We start from the raw sequence: 18,819 nt of genomic DNA on the forward strand, positions 1-18,819 counted from the left end.
TATTACTAGTCAATCCCCAAAGTTAATTTCAAACATCATAACTTTACCTCAATATTACCATTTTATAATCAAAACATTATATATACACTAAAGTAACTTCAAATTTTTTTATGAAATAAAAGAAATTGGTCAAAAAATATAGAGAAAACTGATCAAAGCATCTCCTACTTAAGGGACAGGCAGAAGCTGTTTGGAGGCATCAGTTAAGAGGAGAACATTTAACAACACAGAAGATAAACATTAAGTGAATAGTGTCTGCCCTGAGAACCACTGCAATTAATCAAATCTCTTGAACCTTCGTTTTGGAGGACAGACATGCTCTGATTCCTTGTATAACATTTAAGTATTGAGTTGAAAATAAGAGTTGATGTTGAAGAAATGGTTAGAAAGAGAAAAAAGAAAACAAAAAAAAAGTTGAGGCAAAATCTAAATATATATGTACTGGATACTTATGGTAATAAGCAGGAACATCTAAGGAATAAACACAGTAACTCCTTTTGGGTTGCCTGGCAACAAGGTAGCAGGAATTGAGTTGGGGAGGCTCCCTAGGAAAAGGACTGTGCCTAACAACTTAGGTGACGAAAAGAGAAGGTCTCCAAGTGTTGACAGCAGGTATTTCCCAGAATTCTCCTAAACAACTGGCACCTAAGCTTAGAGTACTTGCCCCCAAACCAAAACATTTATTTAGGTATCCCAGCAGCTGCTGCCCCTCTCTATCATCAGCACCACTTCTAGCTGGCAGAGTTCCACCCAAAGAAGGGGGTAAGTAAGGAGGTCTCCATACCATGGCTAGTACAAAGCTGACTGCCCAAAATCAGCCAGTGGTAAAGCATCCAGGAAGCAACTGGCTATAAAAGCCGCTCGTAAGCGTGTGCCCTCTACTGCAGTGGTGAAGAAACCTCATCATTACAGGCCTGGTACTGTGGCACTCGGTGAAATCAGATGTTATCAGAAGTCCACTAAGCTGAGTCACACACTTCCCTTCCAGCATCCGGTGCAACAAATTGCTCAGGACTTAAAAACAGATTGGCACTTCCAGAGTGCAGCTATTGGTGCTTTGCAAAAGGTCTATCTAGTTGGCCTTTTTGAAGACACCAACCTGTGCACTAACCATGCCAAATGAGTAACAATTACACCAACAGACATAAAGCTAACATAATACTACATATGCAGAGAAGGTGCTTAAGAACCCACTATGTCGGGAACCATTTCATTCTCAAAAACAAAAATATTCTTTTCTTCTTGTTATTGGTAGTTCTCAACATTAGATTTTTTTTTCCCATGGAGTCAAAAGGCATCTAAGTATATGATTGCAAGTGGAAAAATAGGGGACAGAAATCAAGTATTGGTAGTTTTCCATTTTCATTTGTGTGTGAATTTTTACTATAACGGCAGTGATATAAAGAAACCTGTTAGGCTGGGTGCAGTGGCTCACGCCTGTAATCCCAGCACTTTGGGAGGCTGAGGCAGGCAGATCACCTGAGGTCAGGAGTTCGAGACCAGCCTGGCTAACATGGAGAAACCCCATTTCTACTAAAAATACAAAAAAATTAGCCAGGCGTGGTGGTGCGTGACCGTAATCCCAGCTACTCGGGAGGCTGAGGCAGGAGAATCGCTTGAACCCGGGAGACGGAGGTTGCAGTGAACTGAGATCATGCCATTGCACTCCACCTTGGGCAACAAGAGCAAAACTCCACCTCAAATTTAAAAAAAAAAAAAAAGCCTGTTAAATTTTTCTGGCAATGCCAGCATTTGGATTTTTACAAAATAATTAAATCTCTTATTGATGGCAAAAAAAAATTCTTTATATATATCATGTAAAGAAGCTCTCATGCTTGTCCCCTTTTTAAAAAAAAAGAGAGGTGGGGGAGAAGGAGAACAATGGATGCAGATCTCTCTGCTAGAACTCAGACCCACAGTGTAGCCAGATGCAGCCTGGCCGTGGCACATCTCTTAAGAATGCTGAATGCTTAGAGAACCAGGACCCGAACACCTGTAGATCTTTCTCCCTATTGGTTCCACTCACACTAATATTCACCCATCTTTTGTTCAAAAGTACTAATGCTCATTAGAATAAACAATAACAAACTGCAACACCTCCTTGAGTTGTGCAGTAACCTAGTGACAGAAAAAGAATTCTCTATGTTGGCTCAATGAAGTGAAGAAAACCACCATAAAGGTATTTAATACATTTTGAATGTGATTATCCCTTTTCCAGGAAAGGAAGACACTAATTTTATTAGAACTCCTGAAGTTAACACCCACTAGAATGATGTTATCCCTTTTAATGACCCTACCTCTCTCTCCCACAGATCCCTTAACCATCTCAACAAATATTTGGATAGCACATAAAATTGTAAGCCACTCTCTGCTCTGGCTATGTAGCTGCTAAGAATGCCCAAGCTCTTTTCCTTTGCAATGAGTCACTAGGCATTTCTCTGCACAGGTTCTTCTTCCTTGACTGGGCTTCTTTTTGTGCTTGCAAGGCTGCCCCATCCATGAAATCAAGACAGACCACATAATAAACTATGAATGTTCAAAGATCTAAATGTTCTATGTTACCTGCTTCTCCTGCCAAGTCAGGGTAGTCTCTTGAATTCTCAGCTCCAGGCCTCATGAACTAGAGATACAGAAAGAGATAATAAACACAAACAAGTATAGTTCCTTTTTTTTTTTGAGATGGAGTCTTGCTCTGTCACCCAGGCTAGAATGCAGTGGCATGATCTCAGCTCACTACAACCTCCGCCTCCTGGGTTCAAGCCATTTTCCTGGTTCAGCCGCCCCAGTAGCTGGGATTACAGGTGCACACCACCATGCCCAGCTAATTTTTGTATTTTTAGTAGAGACAGGGTTTCACCATGTTGGCCAGGCTGGTCTCAAACTCCTGACCTCGTGATTCGCCCACCTTGGCCTCCCAAAGTGCTGGGATTACAGGCGTGAGCCACCGCGCTCAGCCAAGTATAGTTATATTTTCTACACAATGAAAATCTATTCATTCACTACTCATTCAAATAAAAAACACACTGAGCACTTCTTGTGTTCTTGGACTCTAATAATAAATAATACAAAATCCTTGCCCTCAGAGTGCTTCCTGTCTAACCTAAGACAGATAGTTACACTACAGTGTAAGAAGTACAGAATGTCTTGACAGAGACATCTACCCAGACTTGGAGGGAGGACAAGAAAGGCTTCCCAGAGAAACTGCCATTTAAATTAAGTCCTTATGGATGAGTAGCAGTTAGCACAGTGAAAGAGAAGGAAATTTTGGAGTAAAGGTCTAGAAGTGAGAGAATACAGCAGTTTTTTCTCTGTGGAAGAACTGTACATAATTTGGTATGACATAGGTTAAAGCACAAAGCAGAAAGTGTTAAGGATGGCTGGGTGTGGTGGTTCATGCCTGTAATCTCAGCACTTTGGGAGGCCAAAGTGGGCAGATCACTTGAAGTCAGGAGTTCAAGACCAGCCTGGTCAACATCGTGAAACCCCGTCTCTACTAAAAACACAAAAATTAGACAGGCATGGCGGTACCCACCTGTGATCCCAGCTCCTCGGAAGGGGAGGCTGAGGCAGGAGAATCACTTGAAATGGGAGGCAGAGGTTGCAGTGAGCCAAGATAGCGCCACTGCACTCCAGCCTGGATGACAGAACGAGACTCTGTCTCCAAAAAAAAAAAAAAAAAAGTGATATGAACATAAAAGTAACTTAGGTCCAAACAATGATAACAACTAATATTTATTGGGCACTTACTATGATGTACATTGTGTTAAGCATTTCACATGTATTTACTCATTTAATCCTCACAATCATCCTAAAAGGTAGGTTCCATGCATTACAGATAAGAAAACTAGGACACGGCCGGGCGCGGTGGCTCAAGCCTGTAATCCCAGCACTTTGGGAGGCCGAGGCGGGTGGATCACAAGGTCAGGAGATCGAGACCATCCTAGCTAAGACGGTGAAACCCCATCTCTGCTAAAAATACAAAAAATTAGCCGGGCGCGTTGGCAGGCGCCTGTAGTCCCAGCTACTCGGGAGGCTGAGACAGGAGAATGGCGTGAACCCGGGAGGTGGAGCTTGCAGTGAGCCGAGATCATGCCACTGCACTCCAGCCTGGGTGATGAGCAAGACTCCATCTCAAAAAAAAAAAAAAAAAAAAAAGAAAGAAAAGTAGGACACACAGAGATAAACAACTAACCCAGGGGCATAGAGCTCATAAGTAATGGAGTTGAAAGTTTAGTCTAGTCCTGGAATCAACTCACAAGGGACCCTTTATGCCCCGCAGTGCCGGTCTGGGCTTTATCCTGAAGACAGTGTTTTTGTTTGTTTGTTTTTTGAGACAAGGTCTTGCTCTGTCACCCAGGCTGGAGTGCAGTGGTATGATCACAACTTACTGCAGCCTCAACCACCCTGACTCAAGCAATCTTCCCACCTTAGCTCCCCTTGCACCCACAGTAGCTGGGACTACAGGCACGCACCACCACGCTAAGTTAATTTTTGTATTTTTTGTACAGATGGGGTTTGCCATGTTGCCCAGGCTGGTCTCAAACTCCTGGGCTCAAGTGATGCTCCTGCCTCAGCTTCCAAAGTGCTGCAATTACAGGTGTGAGCCACCATGCCCAGACAACAATGTTTTTTATTTTTATTTTATTTTATTTTTTTTTTTGAGACAGAGTCTCGCTCTGTCGACCGGGCTGGAGTGCAGTGGCCAGATCTCAGCTCACTGCAAGCTCCGCCTCCCGGGTTTACGCCATTCTCCTGCCTCAGCCTCCCGAGTAGCTGGAACTACAGGCGCCTGCCACCTCGCCCGGCTAGTTTTTTGTATTTTTTAGTAGAGACGGGGTTTCACCGTGTTAGCCAGGATGGTCTCGATCTCCTGACCTCGTGATCCGCCTGTCTCGGCCTCCCAAAGTGCTGGGATTACAGGCTTGAGCCACCGCGCCCGGCCAACAATGTTTTTTAAAATGAGACTGGAATAAAACAATTAGATACCACTATTTATTAAAATGGCAAAAATCCAAAACACTGACATCAAATGCTGACAAGGATATGGAGCATTAGGAAGTCTGGCAATTTCTTACAAAACTAAACATGTATAGGCTGGGCACGGTGGCACACATTGTAATCTCAGCACTTTGGGAAGCCGAGGTGGATGGATCATTTGAGGTCAGGTATTTGAGACCAGCCTGGTCAACATGGTGAAACCCTGTCTCTACTAAAAATACAAAAATTAGCTGGTCATGGTGGCCAGCACCTGTAATCTCAGCTATTCAGGAGGCTGAGGCAGGAAAACCCAGGAGGCAGAGGTTGCAGTGAGCCGAGATTGTGCCACTGCACTCCAGCCTGGGCAACAGAGCAAGACTCAGTTTCAATAAATAAATAAATGAAGCCACAATAAAGTACACACAACACACATACGAATTAGCAATAGCACTCCTTGGCATTTACCCAAAGGAGCTGAAAAATTATGTCCATATAAAAACCTACAAATGGATGTTTTTTGTTGTTGTTTTGTTTTGTTGAGATGGAGTCTCACTCTGTTGCCCAGGCTGGAGTGCAGCGGTGTGATCATAGCTCACTGCAGCTTCAACTTCCCAGGCTCAAGCAATCCTCCCACCTCAGCCTTCTAAGTAGCTGAGATCACAGGTGCTCATAATCATGCCTGGCTAATTTTTACATTTTTTTATAGAAATGGATCTCACTGTGTTGCCCAGGCTGATCTCGAACTCCTGGGCTCAAGCAATCCTCCTGCCTCAGCCTCTCAAAGTGCTGGGATTACAGGCGTGAGCCATTATGATAGAACCACACAGATGTTTATATTAGCTTTATTCATAACTGTCAAAACTTGGAGGCAATCAAGATGTTCTTCAGGAGGTAAATGGATAAACCATGGCACGTCCAAACAACGGAATATTATTCAGTGCTAAAAAGAAATGAGCTATCAAGTTATGAGAAAACATGGAGGAACCTTAAATAGATATCATATTAAGTGAAAGAAGCCAATCTTAAAAGACTACAAACTATGATTCCAAGTAAATGACACTCTGTAATGGTAAAATTTACAGAGACAGTAAAAAGATCAGTGGTTGCCAGGAGCTGGTGGTAGAGAAGGATGAATATGTGGAACACAGAAGATTTTTAGGGCAGTGAAACTATTCTGTATGATCCTATAATACTGGATACATATCATTACACATTTGTCAAAATCCATAGATGCAAAATACCAAGAGTGAACCCTAAAGTAAATTATGGTCTCTGGGTGATAATGATGTGTTAATGTATGTTCATCGATTGTAACAAAGCAATCACTCTGGATGTACCCTTGCTGATAGTGGGAGAGGCTATATATGGAGGAATGGGGGAAACACATGGGAAATCTCTGTACCTTGTACTCGATTTTGCTGTAAACCTAAAATTTCTCTTTTAAAATAGTCTATTTTTAAAGAGAAAGAGACTGGGAACGACGACACTTGCATTTTAGATCATCCTAGACACAATGTGGAGAAATGATGAAAGGAGTATGGCAGGAGGCAGTGAGACCAACTAGCATGATTCTGAAACAGGCCAAGTGAGGGCTAAGACAGAAGCAAAAAAGATAGAAAGAAATAGACCTAAGAAATACAAGGGAAGTAAAATCTACTGAACTTGATGAGTGATTAGGTAAGATGTAGTGCTTTGCTGCTGAGTGGTCATGCTAAAGCAAAATGACTTTGAATATTCTTTTGACTGCAAACCACAATAAAATACATTTTACAACCCAGTACGCTATATACATACATAAGTGAAGCAAAACTTTCATGAAACGAGTGAGAAAGGCACAAGTCTCTCGTATTGACCCAAATTTACCTTTACAATTTTTAGTTTTTCCTTCCATCCACTCTCCTACGGGACTTATAGTACAAAATGATTCTCTAGTTGAATGGGTATTTCTTCCTAATTCAGCCTCTAAAACTCTTTCAATATATTTTGATCAAATAGCCACTTTGCTTGGGATAAGTCCAAAATGATTCTCTAGTTGAATGGGTATTTCTTCCTAATTCAGCCTCTAAAACTCTTTCAATATATTTTGATCAAATAGCCACTTTGATTGGGTTAGGACGTCAACGTATCACTATAAAGAAGAAAATGACGATGCTAACTCCTTTACAACAGACAATCCAGTCAGCCATCCTGAACAACTTGTCTCCAGCGATCCAGGTCCGGCTCAACCTCTGCCTCCTCCTGATACTGATCCTTCTACCCTCTGTCACCCTACAGACTGTTAAAAAAAAAACTATAAATATTGGGCCTATATTCCTTTTCCTCCTCTTATTCCAGCCATGACATGGATGGACACCCCTATCGCGGTCTATGTTAGTGATAGTATTTGGATGCCTGGTTCTGTAGATGATCGTTGTCCCGTTCAACCTTCAGAAGAAGGAACCCTTTTCAATATCACTTTAGGTTTTCGGTATCCACCTTTGTGCCTGGGACCCACTAATGGATGTCTCTCATTAGATATTCAAACTTGGGCAGTCACACTACCATCTGGTCACTCTGTCCCTCCCTTAGGACACTTGGTATCAGGGCTCTCATTAAAACCTCTAAGGCAAATCAAAACAGGAATCACTGATAATATTCACATATCGCAATATAAGCCTTTAGGACCTGCATGTCCTCTCAACTTGCCTTCAAATGCTGACAAATTAATATGGAAGGATTGTGTTAGTTCAGAAGGAATGGTGTTATTTAATTCTTCTCACTACACCACTGCTGATTGGGCTCCTAAAGGTCATATTACTAATGATTGCTCTCAGGGTCACAGAGATTGTCAATATTTTCTCTATGATATTACTTATCAAAACAGTAGTGACAGCCCTCCCCTATTATATCATAGATTAAACTCCTTTTTTCCTTTTAAGTGGAAAGGGGCAGGGGTTGCCCCTCCAAAGCCAAGGCTTGTTGTTCCCCACTTAGGAACTGAACATTCAGAATTATGGAGATTAACCACAGCTATGACTGGTATGAGAGTTTGGGCTGGAGAAAGTTATAAGTAAACCCACCTTGTCACCTCAAAAACTAAGACAATAGATTGATTTACACTACTATTTCCACACAGCCAAAAATATCACTATGGCAATCATCAAAAGGTCAATTCAAAGATGGGACAGTAAAGATTATGAGGACTTATACCTCCTCATTGCTAATGTTCCCCCACCATCTCTCAATCTATTCCCCCCAATCCACATTCACAAAAAAGAGTACCATCCCAAAATATATATACTATCTATATGGAGTCCAACAAAACTATACCACTTAAAAGCTGTGTTAAATCACTATATATGTTATTAGTAGGAAAGATGCATATTAGTTCAAAAACCGACATAATTACCTGTGTTAATTGTTACTTGTATTCTTGTATTGACTCATCCTTTAAACAATATCATAGTATTTTAATAGTCAGAGCCAGAGAAGGTATTTGGCTCCCCGTAACCTTACATAGGCCTTGGGAATCTTCCCCTTCTATCCATGCTATTAACAATATTTTACAAAAAATTCTTAAAAGGAGTAAATGATTTATTTTTACATTAATTGCAGTTAATAATGGGCTTGATTGTTGTTACTGCGACTGCTGCTACTGCTGGAGTTGCATTACATCAATCTATTCAAACTGTTCATTTTGTGGATAAATGGCAAAAAAAATTCTACTCGGATGTGGAATTCTCAGTCAGGTATTGATCAAAAATTGGCCAAATTAATGATCTAACACAAACTGTTACATGGATGGGAGATAGAATTATGAGTTTAGAACATAGATTACAAATGCAATGTGATTGGAATACTTCTGATTTTTGTATAACTCCATTTCAATATAATGAGTCTGTTCACAATTGGGAATCAGTAAAACGCCATTTACAAGGAAGAGAAGATAATTTAAGTTCAGACATAAGCAAGCTAAAAGAACAGATTTTTGAGGCCTCTCAAGCACACTTAACTGCTTTACCCAGTGCTGAAGTTTTGGATGGTATCCCTAAGGGGTTATCTAATCTCAACCCCATTCAATGGGTAAAATCTTTGGGAGGATCCACTGTCATTAATTTTGTTCTGTGTATTATTTGTGCTATTGGTTTATTGTTCATGTGTAAAATTGGAAAAAAAATCCTTCAATCCAATCGTAACCAGCACCAAGCTATGATTGCTACGGTTCATTTAAATCAGAGAAAAGAGGGAGATGTAGGGAGACCCCCTGAAACTATTGCTATGGAATAAAAGATGAAATGCTCCTGATTATTGTGAACACAAAATTGCATGCAGGATTATGTAAAGACAATGCCAGGTTGGACTGCCAGAATGAGCCAACAGTGAGTGATGTGCTTCCCCATGCAGAGAGCCTATGAACGGACGTGCAGTCAGGGAGGTTTTGCATCACCAAGATTCCTATCCCAGAAAAGCAGATGTTCATAGCTCTGGGAATAGAATGTGACCCTTGTGGAGAGCCTATAAACAGACGCATGGGGGGGGCACCTGTCCATATGGATAAGATAGGGCTATAAACGCCCTCATCTTGCCACAGCTTCTAGGCCTCTTTAGGGTTATGGCATACTCCCTTCTGAGAATTTCTGATCTAACTGGTTGTCTAGTTTCACGTCCTGTTACTATGGATTGTTTGTAACCAGCTCTTGCTGCAACTGTTACTGCTGATTAATAGCTTGCTACAGAAAGACTGTGTTAGAAATTACTGATGCACACACTATATTGTAAATTCTTATCTCTGTATACCGTACTTCTGCATACGGATGTTATGTTAAAGAATTACTTCATCCCCATGTGACCATCTCACCTCATAATCAAATGATCCTAAATCCCTCACTAACCTACCCCCACCCTCACTACACTTAATAATAAATTCTGTCATATCCAGTGCATTGTTGGCACCACAGGACCAGAAGGCAGTGACCCCCCTGGACCCAGCTTTCACTATCTTGTATGTGTCTATTATTTCTCGACCTGCCGATCCACCTGGTAACAAAGAGAGCGCCCCACTGCATTGCGGGCTGCTGGTCAGATCCCGCAATAATGAACTTCACGGGCCTAGGTGAAGTCAGGCATTTCCTGCCCAAATGTTGTATTTCCCAAGACCACTCTGGCCTGCCATGCCCCCATCCTGTGCCTATAAAAACCCAAGACCCTAGCAGGCAAACACACAGGCGGCCAGACGTGGAGAGGAGCACATCAGTGGAAGAAGATGCAAGAGGCTGGTCGTCGAAAGCACATCAAGAGGAGCACACTGGCAGAAGAGCACACCAACAGACACCAGCACACCGGCAGGTCATCTACCAGTGGGATGAGGCGGAGTTTGGCAGGGGCAGTCAGAGGAGAGCCCTGGCCACTAAGCAGCTGACTCCAGGGGAAAATCATCTCCCTTCTGGTTCCCCCATCTGCTGAGAGCTACTTCTATTCAATAAAACCTTGCACTCATTCTCCAAACCCATGTGTGATCCAATTCTTCTGGTACACCAAGGCAAGAAATCCCAGGATACAGAAATCCATCTGTTCTTGTGATAAGGGGGTCTAATTGAGCTGGTTAACACACGCCACCTACAGACTAAGAGAGCACCCTGTAGCACACACCCACTGGGGTTTCAGGAACTGTAAACACTCAGCCCTAGACACTGCTGTGGAGTCAGAGCCCCACAGCCTACCTGCCTGTATGCTCCCCTAGAGGTTTGAGCAGGGGGGCACTGAAGAAGTACGCCACACACCCATAGCACACCCTGTGAGGTGGACAAGGGAACCTTTCCCATTTCAACAGTACTGTGCTAGACTCTTAACAAGCAATATCCATTGATGATTAAATTATCATCTGTATGGTGAAACTGCTCCACTTTCTTTTTTTGTTTGTTTTTGTTTTGTTTGTTTGTTTTTGAGACAGTCTTGCTCTATCATCCAGAATGGAGTGCAGTGGCACAATCTCAGCTCACTGCAACCTCCACCTCCCAAGTTCAAGCAATTCTCCTGCCTCAGACTCCCCAGTAACTGGGATTACAGGTGCGCACCATGATGCCCGGCTATTTTTTTTGTATTTTTAGTACACATGGGGTTTCACCATGTTTGCCAGGCTGGTCTCGAACTCCTGACCTCAAATGCTCCACCCACCTCAGCCTCTCAACGTGCTGGGATTAGAGGCATGCGCGACCGCATGTGGCCTCCACTTTCTAATTTCTTACTGAAATCAAGTCAAGTTTTAAAAGGTTAGTCAAGCAAATAAACACATAAAACATGATTCCTTCAAAATTAAAAGCAAATTTATGTGGAAACTACCAAATGTCCTTTAACAGTAGACTGGATAAACTTTGGTATATGACAAGGATCTTCTCCTTGAACAGACTCTAGCTGGATTCCTCTGAGCGCTCTTCTCTATTTGAACACATAGTTTCTAACAGCACAAGGCCACATCTCTAAAACAACCCTTGCCCAGCTTAAAGTGCTTGCCTGACAAAACTCTAGGTTGCCAAAACAATGTACTATTTGTTCCAGCCAACATCTGAGGATAGCCTCTGTCTCCCAGTCTCTGTGAGAGGACAGAATCCTAAATTAGGTAATTGCTAGCGAGGCAAAACAGCTGGCCTACTCACATTTACACTCTTATTTTCCACTTCCCTGACTCTACTGAACCCTTGCTTGCTCTCTACCCCACTCCCTCATTTTTCCTTTAAACACCCACTGACTTCTGTACAAATCAAAATTGTCAAAGTTGAGTTCAGTACATACTGAACTCTTTTCCCTATTGCAATACTTATTACTGATTCAAGTCAATCCTCACTACCGTAACTAGTGTCCAGCTTTATCTTTGATAATATTGTGTCCAGAATTTATTCCTTCCGGTGGGTTCTTGGTCTTGCTGACTTCAAGAATGAAGCCGCAGATCCTTGCGGTGAGTGTTACAGCTCTTAAAATGGTGTATCCAGAGTTTCTTCCTTCAGATGTTCAGATGTGTCCAGAGTTTCTCCCTTCCGGTGGGTTCGTAGTCTTGCTGACTTCAGGAGTGAAGCTGCAGGCCTTTGCAGTGAGTGTTACAGCTCTTAAAGGTGGTGTGTCGTGGAGTTGTTTGTTCCTCCCAGTGGGTTCGTGGTCTCGCTGACTTCAGGAATGAAGCTGCAGACCCTCACGGTGAGTGTTAACAGCTCATAAAAGTAGTGCAGACCCAAAAAGTGAACAGCAGCAAGATTCCTCATGACGAGCAAAAGAACAATGCTTCTACAGCATGTAAGAGGACCCCAGTGGGTTGCCGCTGCTGGCTGGGGTGGTCAGCTTTTAGTTCCTTATTTGGCCCCACCCACATCCTGCTGATTGGTCCATTTTACAGAGAGCTGACTGGTCCATTTTACAGAGTGCCGATTGGTCCATTTTACAGAGTGCTAATTGGTACGTTTACAATCCTTTAGTTAGACACAGAGAGCTGATTGGTGCGTTTTTACAGAGTGCTGATTGTTGCATTTACAATCCTCTAGCTAGACAGAAAAGTTCTCCAAGTCCCTACTTGACCCAGGAAGTCCAGCTGGCTTCACCTCTCAATATATTCACACAATGGACTATGTTACATCAACAAAAATGAAAAAACTATAATTATACATAAAATTATGGATGACTCTCACAAACATAATGTTGAACAAAAAAAGCCAGAATTAATCCAGCATATTAAAGGTCAGAAGGGCCGGGCGCGGTGGCTCAAGCCTGTAATCCCAGCACTTTGGGAGGCCGAGACGGGCGGATCACGAGGTCAGGAGATCGAGACCATCCTGGCTAACACGGTGAAACCCCGTCTCTACTAAAAATACAAAAAACTAGCCGGGCGAGGTGGCGGGCGCCTGTAGTCCCAGCTACTCCGGAGGCTGAGGCAGGAGAATGGCGTAAACCCGGGAGGCGGAGCTTGCAGTGAGCTGAGATCTGGCCACTGCACTCCAGCTCCGGCGACAGAGCAAGACTCCGTCTCAAAAAAAAAAAAAAAAAAAAGGTCAGAAGTCAGAATAATGGTAACCCTTTGAAGGCAAGGGGTCAGTGGCTGGAAGAGGATACAAGAGGGCCTTCTGAGGTGCTAGTAATGTTCTATTTATATTTTATTTTTTCATAAAAGAAATGCAAAAACAAAAGACAAAGACAAAAAGTATCACAAACTTTATAATATAAACAGCAATCCTGGCAATCCTGTCTCACTACTCTGCACCCAGTAGTCTTTTTTTTTTTTTTTTTTTTTTGAGACGGAGTCTCGCTCTGTGGCCCAGGCTGGAGTGCAGTGGCCGGATCGCAGCTCACTGCAAGCTCCGCCTCCCCGGTTTACGCCATTCTCCTGCCTCAGCCTCCCGAGTAGCTGGGACTACAGGCGCCCGCCACCACGCCCAGCTAGTGTTTTGTATTTTTTTTTTAGTAGAGACGGGGTTTCACCGTGTTAGCCAGGATGGTCTCGATCTCCTGACCTCGTGATCCACCCGTCTCAGCCTCCCAAAGTGCTGGGATTACAGGCTTGAGCCACCGCTCCCGGCCACCCAGTAGTCTTATTTGCTCCCAAAGCATCCACTTTCAATTCTTTCAGATATTTCTTGTTAGAAACTGACATGTTTCTGGCCGGGCGCGGTGGCTCAACCCTGTAATCCCAGCACTTTGGGAGGCCGAGATGGGCGGATCACGAGGTCAGCAGATCGAGACCATCCTGGCTAACACAGTGAAACTCCGTCTCTACTAAAAATACAAAAAACTAGCGGGGCGAGGTGGCGGGCGCCTGTAGTCCCAGCTACTCGGGAGGCTGAGGCAGGAGAATGGCGGGAACCCGGGAGGCGGAGCTTGCAGTGAGCTGAGATCCCGCCACTGCACTCCAGCCTGGGTGACAGAGCGAGACTCTGTCTTAAAAAAAAAAAAAAAAGAAAGAAACTGACATGTTTCTAAATATTCTTATACTACTATTTCTTTCTTCATCAATTTAAGAAGTCATATCATAATCTCCTATGAAGACCAATGAGGATCAGGCCTTTTCTGCTACCCCACATATACATTAGTTTACATCTCTCTTACCCTCCTTACATAGCAGAATCACAATTTGGTGTTAATTCTCAGTGTTTGCTTTATTAAATACATTTTTTTCAACTACTGGGCCAGTTTTCTACTTATGATCGCATTTCCTTACTGTACAATTTTTAGGATTTTTTTTTTCTGGAGTTAAATGCATACCCTAATAAATTGTTTTAAGGCAAAACCCTTGCTACCATCACCCAGATCAAGAAATAGAACTTTGTCCTCCACCCCAGAAACTCCTCCATGTACTCTGTCCCAATCTCAATCCCCACTCTACCCCCAAAGTAATTACTATCCCGATTCTTACAGTAATTACTCTCTTGGAATATTTCATACTTTTATCACCCAAATATGCATCCAAAGACATTATAGTTTAGTATTGCCCATTTATTAGAAAGTCTTTTAATTCTCTTTTAATCTACAGGCTCCCCTCTACTACTTTCTTTTCCTTTCAAATGCAGTAGGACATGTCTGTTGAAGAACCCAAGCATTTGACCTACAGTTTCCCAGAGTCTGGATTTTGCAGACTGCCTACTCATGTAGTTGAACGCGACTTATGTTCTCTGTATTTCCTGTAAATTGGCAACTGGATCCAAAAGTTGATCGTACATTCTATCCCTTTGACAAAACTACAGGTGGTAGTATATTCTTTCATTAGGAAGCATATACTGATTGTTTCTCTGTGTTGTTAGCAGTAGAGACTAGATCTAGTGATTGTCAAACTTCTTAGTTTCAGGACCCCTTTACACTCTTGAAGATTACTGAAAATGCCAAACAGGCCAGGCGCGGTGGCTCACGCCTGTAATCCCAGCACTTTGGGAGGCTGAGACGGGTGGATCACGAGGTCAGGAGATCCACACCATCCTGGCTAACACGGTGAAACCCCGTCTCTACTAAAAATGCAAAAATTTAGCTGGGCGTGGTGGCGGGCGCCTGTAGTCCCAGCTACTTGGGAGGCTGAGGCAGGAGAATGGCGTGAACCCGGGAGGCGGAGCTTGCAGTGAGCCGAGATCGTGCCACTGCACTCCAGCTTGGGCGACTGAGCGAGACTCCGTCTCAAAAAAAAAAAAAAAAAAAAAAAACAAAACAAAAAGAAAATGCCAAAGAGCTTTCGATTATTAAGGTTATATCTACTAATAGCTATCATAATAGAACTTAAAACTAAAGACATTTTAAAAGATTTTCCAATTCATCAAAAACAATAAATCCATTACATGTTAACATAATTTCTATGAAAAATAATTATATTTTCCAAAATAAAGTGGGAAGAATGGCATTGTTTTGCATTTCTGCAATTCTCTTTAATTCAGGAGACAGTTGAATTCTCATATCAGATTCTTCATTCGAACTTTAGCATTATGTTGTTTTAGTTGAAGTCTATGACGTATATCATGTGACCTAACAGATATGTAGTGGGAAAAGGGAAGACTGTTGGAATTGTGGATATTCTTTTTTTTTTTTTTAAAGATAGGGTCTTGCTCTGTCACCCAGGCTGCAGTACAGTGACATGAATGTAGCTCACTGCAGCCTCCAACTCCTAGGCTAGAGCAATCCTCCTGCCTCAGCCTCCTGAGTAGCTGGGACTACAGGCATACACTATTGCACCCAGCTAATTTTTTAATCTTTTGTAGAGACAGGGTCTTGCCATATTCCATAGACTGGTCTCAAACTCCTGGGCTCAAGTGAGTCTTCCACCTCAGCCTCCCCAGCTGCTGGGATTACAGGCATGAGTCACTGGACCCAACTGAGCATGGACATTCCTTTTTTTTTCTTGAGAGAGGATGTTTCTTTCTTTTTTTTTTTTTTTTTTTTTTTTTTTTGACTGAATCTAGCTAGCACTGTGGCTGAGGCTGAAGTGCTATGGCACAATCTCAGCTCAATACAACCTCCACCTCCTGGGTTCAAGTGATTCTCCTGCCTCAGCCTCTCAAGTAGCTGGGATTACAGGCGTCCACCACCATGCCTGGCTACTTTTTGTATTTTTAATAAAAACAGGGTTTCGGGGTTTTGCCATGTTGACCAGGCTGGTCTCGAATTTCTGACCTCAGGTGATCCACCCTCCTCCGCTTCTCAAAGTGCTGGGATTACAGGCATGAGCCACTACGCCCGGTCAAGTAGAGGTTTCTTTTTTAATTCTCCTTTTTTTTTTTTGAGACGGAGTTTCACTCTTGTTGCCCAAACTGGAGTGCAATGGCGGGATCTCAGATCACTGCAACCCCTGCCTCCCAGGTTCCTGCGATTCTCCTGCCTCAGCCTCCTGAGTAGCTGGGATTATAGGCACGCGCCACCATGCCTGGCTAATTTTTTGTATTTTTAGTAGAAACAGAGTTTCACCACATTAGCCAGGCTGGTCTCAAACTCCTAACCTCAGGTGATCCACCCACCTCGGCCTCTCAAAGTGCTGGGATTACAGGCGTGAGCCACCGCACCCAGGCCAAGGTTTCTTAAAGATTAGTTGGAATGTAGAATTTCAAACGGTATCAATGAACTTTTCATACTCTGTTATAATAAAATCATGTATCTGAATGGATCTCTTACTGATCCATTCAATGTATACATAAATGAGTGGATCATTATTTAAAGAATGCAGAACATCATCCATTGGTTTTCTGGAAAAATAGTGGCTTCAAGAGTTATATGGCCCTTTCAAATTTTGACTTTATATAATTCCAAAAACTCACCTTTGTTAATATTACCCATCCCGTTTAAAAAATAATAATAAATTTTAAATAGTAGAAAGTTATCAAGCAGATACAAGTTTTCTAAAATTCTAATTTTCACTTGAAAGCTCAAATTTTCTCATTAGAAGCACTTTAGTTGTTTTCCTTGAAGTGACTGCTGACTTCATTCGTTTTTGAGAAAATGTCTGTAAAATACTCAAGTATGAATTAACCATCACATGTGTGCCATTTGTTCTCTCAAGTAAAATGTGTTTCACGAAAAAAGTAGTTAGTTTAGCTCACAATGCAAATCATCTCTTAAGGGTTGAGATTCAATAAAATTAACAAATGTTTTCTGCTTCATTGAGGTCTTAAGTGAAAATTAGTGCTTTTCTTTTTCCCTGTGAATGCATAAGTGCATAACAAATACAGTGACTACCAGTTTGGTGCCACTGCTTTGATTCACGCTAAGATGCCAACAGTGTTACCCACCATTGCTTTTGCACCATCAGTGTAAATGTCAACATACGATGAAAATCACAAATAATATCTTAGTATTGTTATGAATAGTCTTGATCTTTCAGGTCCCCTCAAATGGTCTCAGAGACTGCCCCCCAGGACTCCACAAACCATATTTTGAGAACCCCTGCTAGATCAATTCATTGGCAGCTGTCAAAAATGATGGTAATGTTCTGTCATTTCTTTTTCAGTTATTACTTAAATACATTTGATAGAAGACGCTACTCCTCATCTACTATTTAATTATCCAATGATACAGTTCATACAGGAAAAACAACAATAAATTTTCAAGACCATGAGTAGGTTCCCTATTATCCTCCAAAGACTGTAATTAGTTGATTTTTAAAATATTATCACAAACTCATGTTTAAACATACTTGATAGGTTTGATTTTTTTCTTAATTTTTGATTTTTTTTTTTTTTTTTTTTAGTAGAGACGAGGTTTCGCCATGTTGCCCAGGCTGGTCTCAAACTCCTGGGCTTAATAATTAAGCGATCCACCCGCCTCAGCCTCCCAAAGTGCTAGGACTACAGGCATGAGCCACTGTGCCCAGCTTGATGGGTTTTAATCAACTGCAATTACTATCTTTTTTAAAGCTCAAATTTTCTCAACTTTGGTAAGTGAGAACTTCAGGTTGGCTCCTGAATCTTTTTGGCATCACTCAAATAGGCTTTGAAAACTTCTTTGCAGCCGGGCGCGGTGGCTCACGCCTGTAATCCCAGCACTTTGGGAGGCCCAGACGGGCGGATCACTAGGTCAGGAGATCGAGACCATCCTGGCTAACACGGTGAAACCCCGTCTCTACTAAAAATACAAAAAACTAGCCGGGCGAGGTGGCGGGCGCCTGTAGTCCCAGCTACTCGGGAGGCTGAGGCAGGAGAATGGTGTAAAACCCGGGAGGCAGAGCTTGCAGCGAGCTGAGATCCAGCCACTGCACTCCAGCCTGGGCGACAGAGCAAGACTCCATCTAAAAAAAAAGAAAGAAAGAAAGAAAACTTCTTTGCAATTAGGAGTGACAAAATATTCTAGACTTACATTGTACATTTCCTGCCTCATGTGGAATCAGCAATTTCTGCAACCAGCCATTTCTTCTAGTAGAAAAAGATATTTTAAGACCACAATGGTATGGATGTCACAGATTTGGTCATTATTTCTAAGCTTCTTCAGTGGACAGAGTCAGAAAAATAAAGATGAAATGCTAATTAAAGTTTATACTAATATTTAAAGATGAAATACTAAAGTTTACACTAGTACTTTTTCAGAATTATAGAATTTTTTACCTATTCCCTTCTGTTTAATATCTGTATCTCTTTTCTTCAGAAATTCAGAATTATAGAATTTTCTACCTTCTCCCTTCTGTATTACATCTGTATCTCTTTTCTTCTCCACCAAGAATCTTAATTCTCAAGCACCAAGGGATGAAGCAGAATTATATATATGTATTTTAAACTATGTTACACACATAATAATCTCATAACAATACTAATGCTAATGCTCAGTAACATAATTACTGATTTTAATTTGCATAACTCATGTATTTCATTTCATTTGCTTTTTATGTGCCTAACCCCAACTCTAATATCTCTAAAATCTCTCTTA

The 18,819-nt window shown here is 42.0% G+C and overlaps 1 protein-coding gene across 5 annotated transcripts in view; it reads right to left on the reverse strand.

Annotated features, from left to right (window-relative positions):
• SCP2 (sterol carrier protein 2) overlaps nt 1-18,819 on the reverse strand; it is a 122,924-nt gene that overhangs the window by 98,204 nt on the left and 5,901 nt on the right. For 4 of the 5 annotated variants that reach the window (XR_002725575.1, XM_023188385.2, XM_023188396.2 and 1 more), the window contains exon 2: nt 2,563-2,620. The exons of the other annotated variant lie outside the window; for it this stretch is intronic. Coding sequence is in view for 3 of the 4 variants with exons in the window: in XM_023188385.2 (XP_023044153.1) it covers nt 2,563-2,620 (58 nt within the window). In the remaining variant the exon portion in view is untranslated. The remainder of the gene's footprint in view (nt 1-2,562; nt 2,621-18,819) is intronic. 5 annotated transcript variants of the gene reach the window in all.

The sequence above is a fragment of the Piliocolobus tephrosceles genome, chromosome 1 (assembly GCF_002776525.5).
Source record: "Piliocolobus tephrosceles isolate RC106 chromosome 1, ASM277652v3, whole genome shotgun sequence".
In the NCBI taxonomy this organism is placed as follows: Eukaryota; Metazoa; Chordata; class Mammalia; order Primates; family Cercopithecidae; genus Piliocolobus; species Piliocolobus tephrosceles.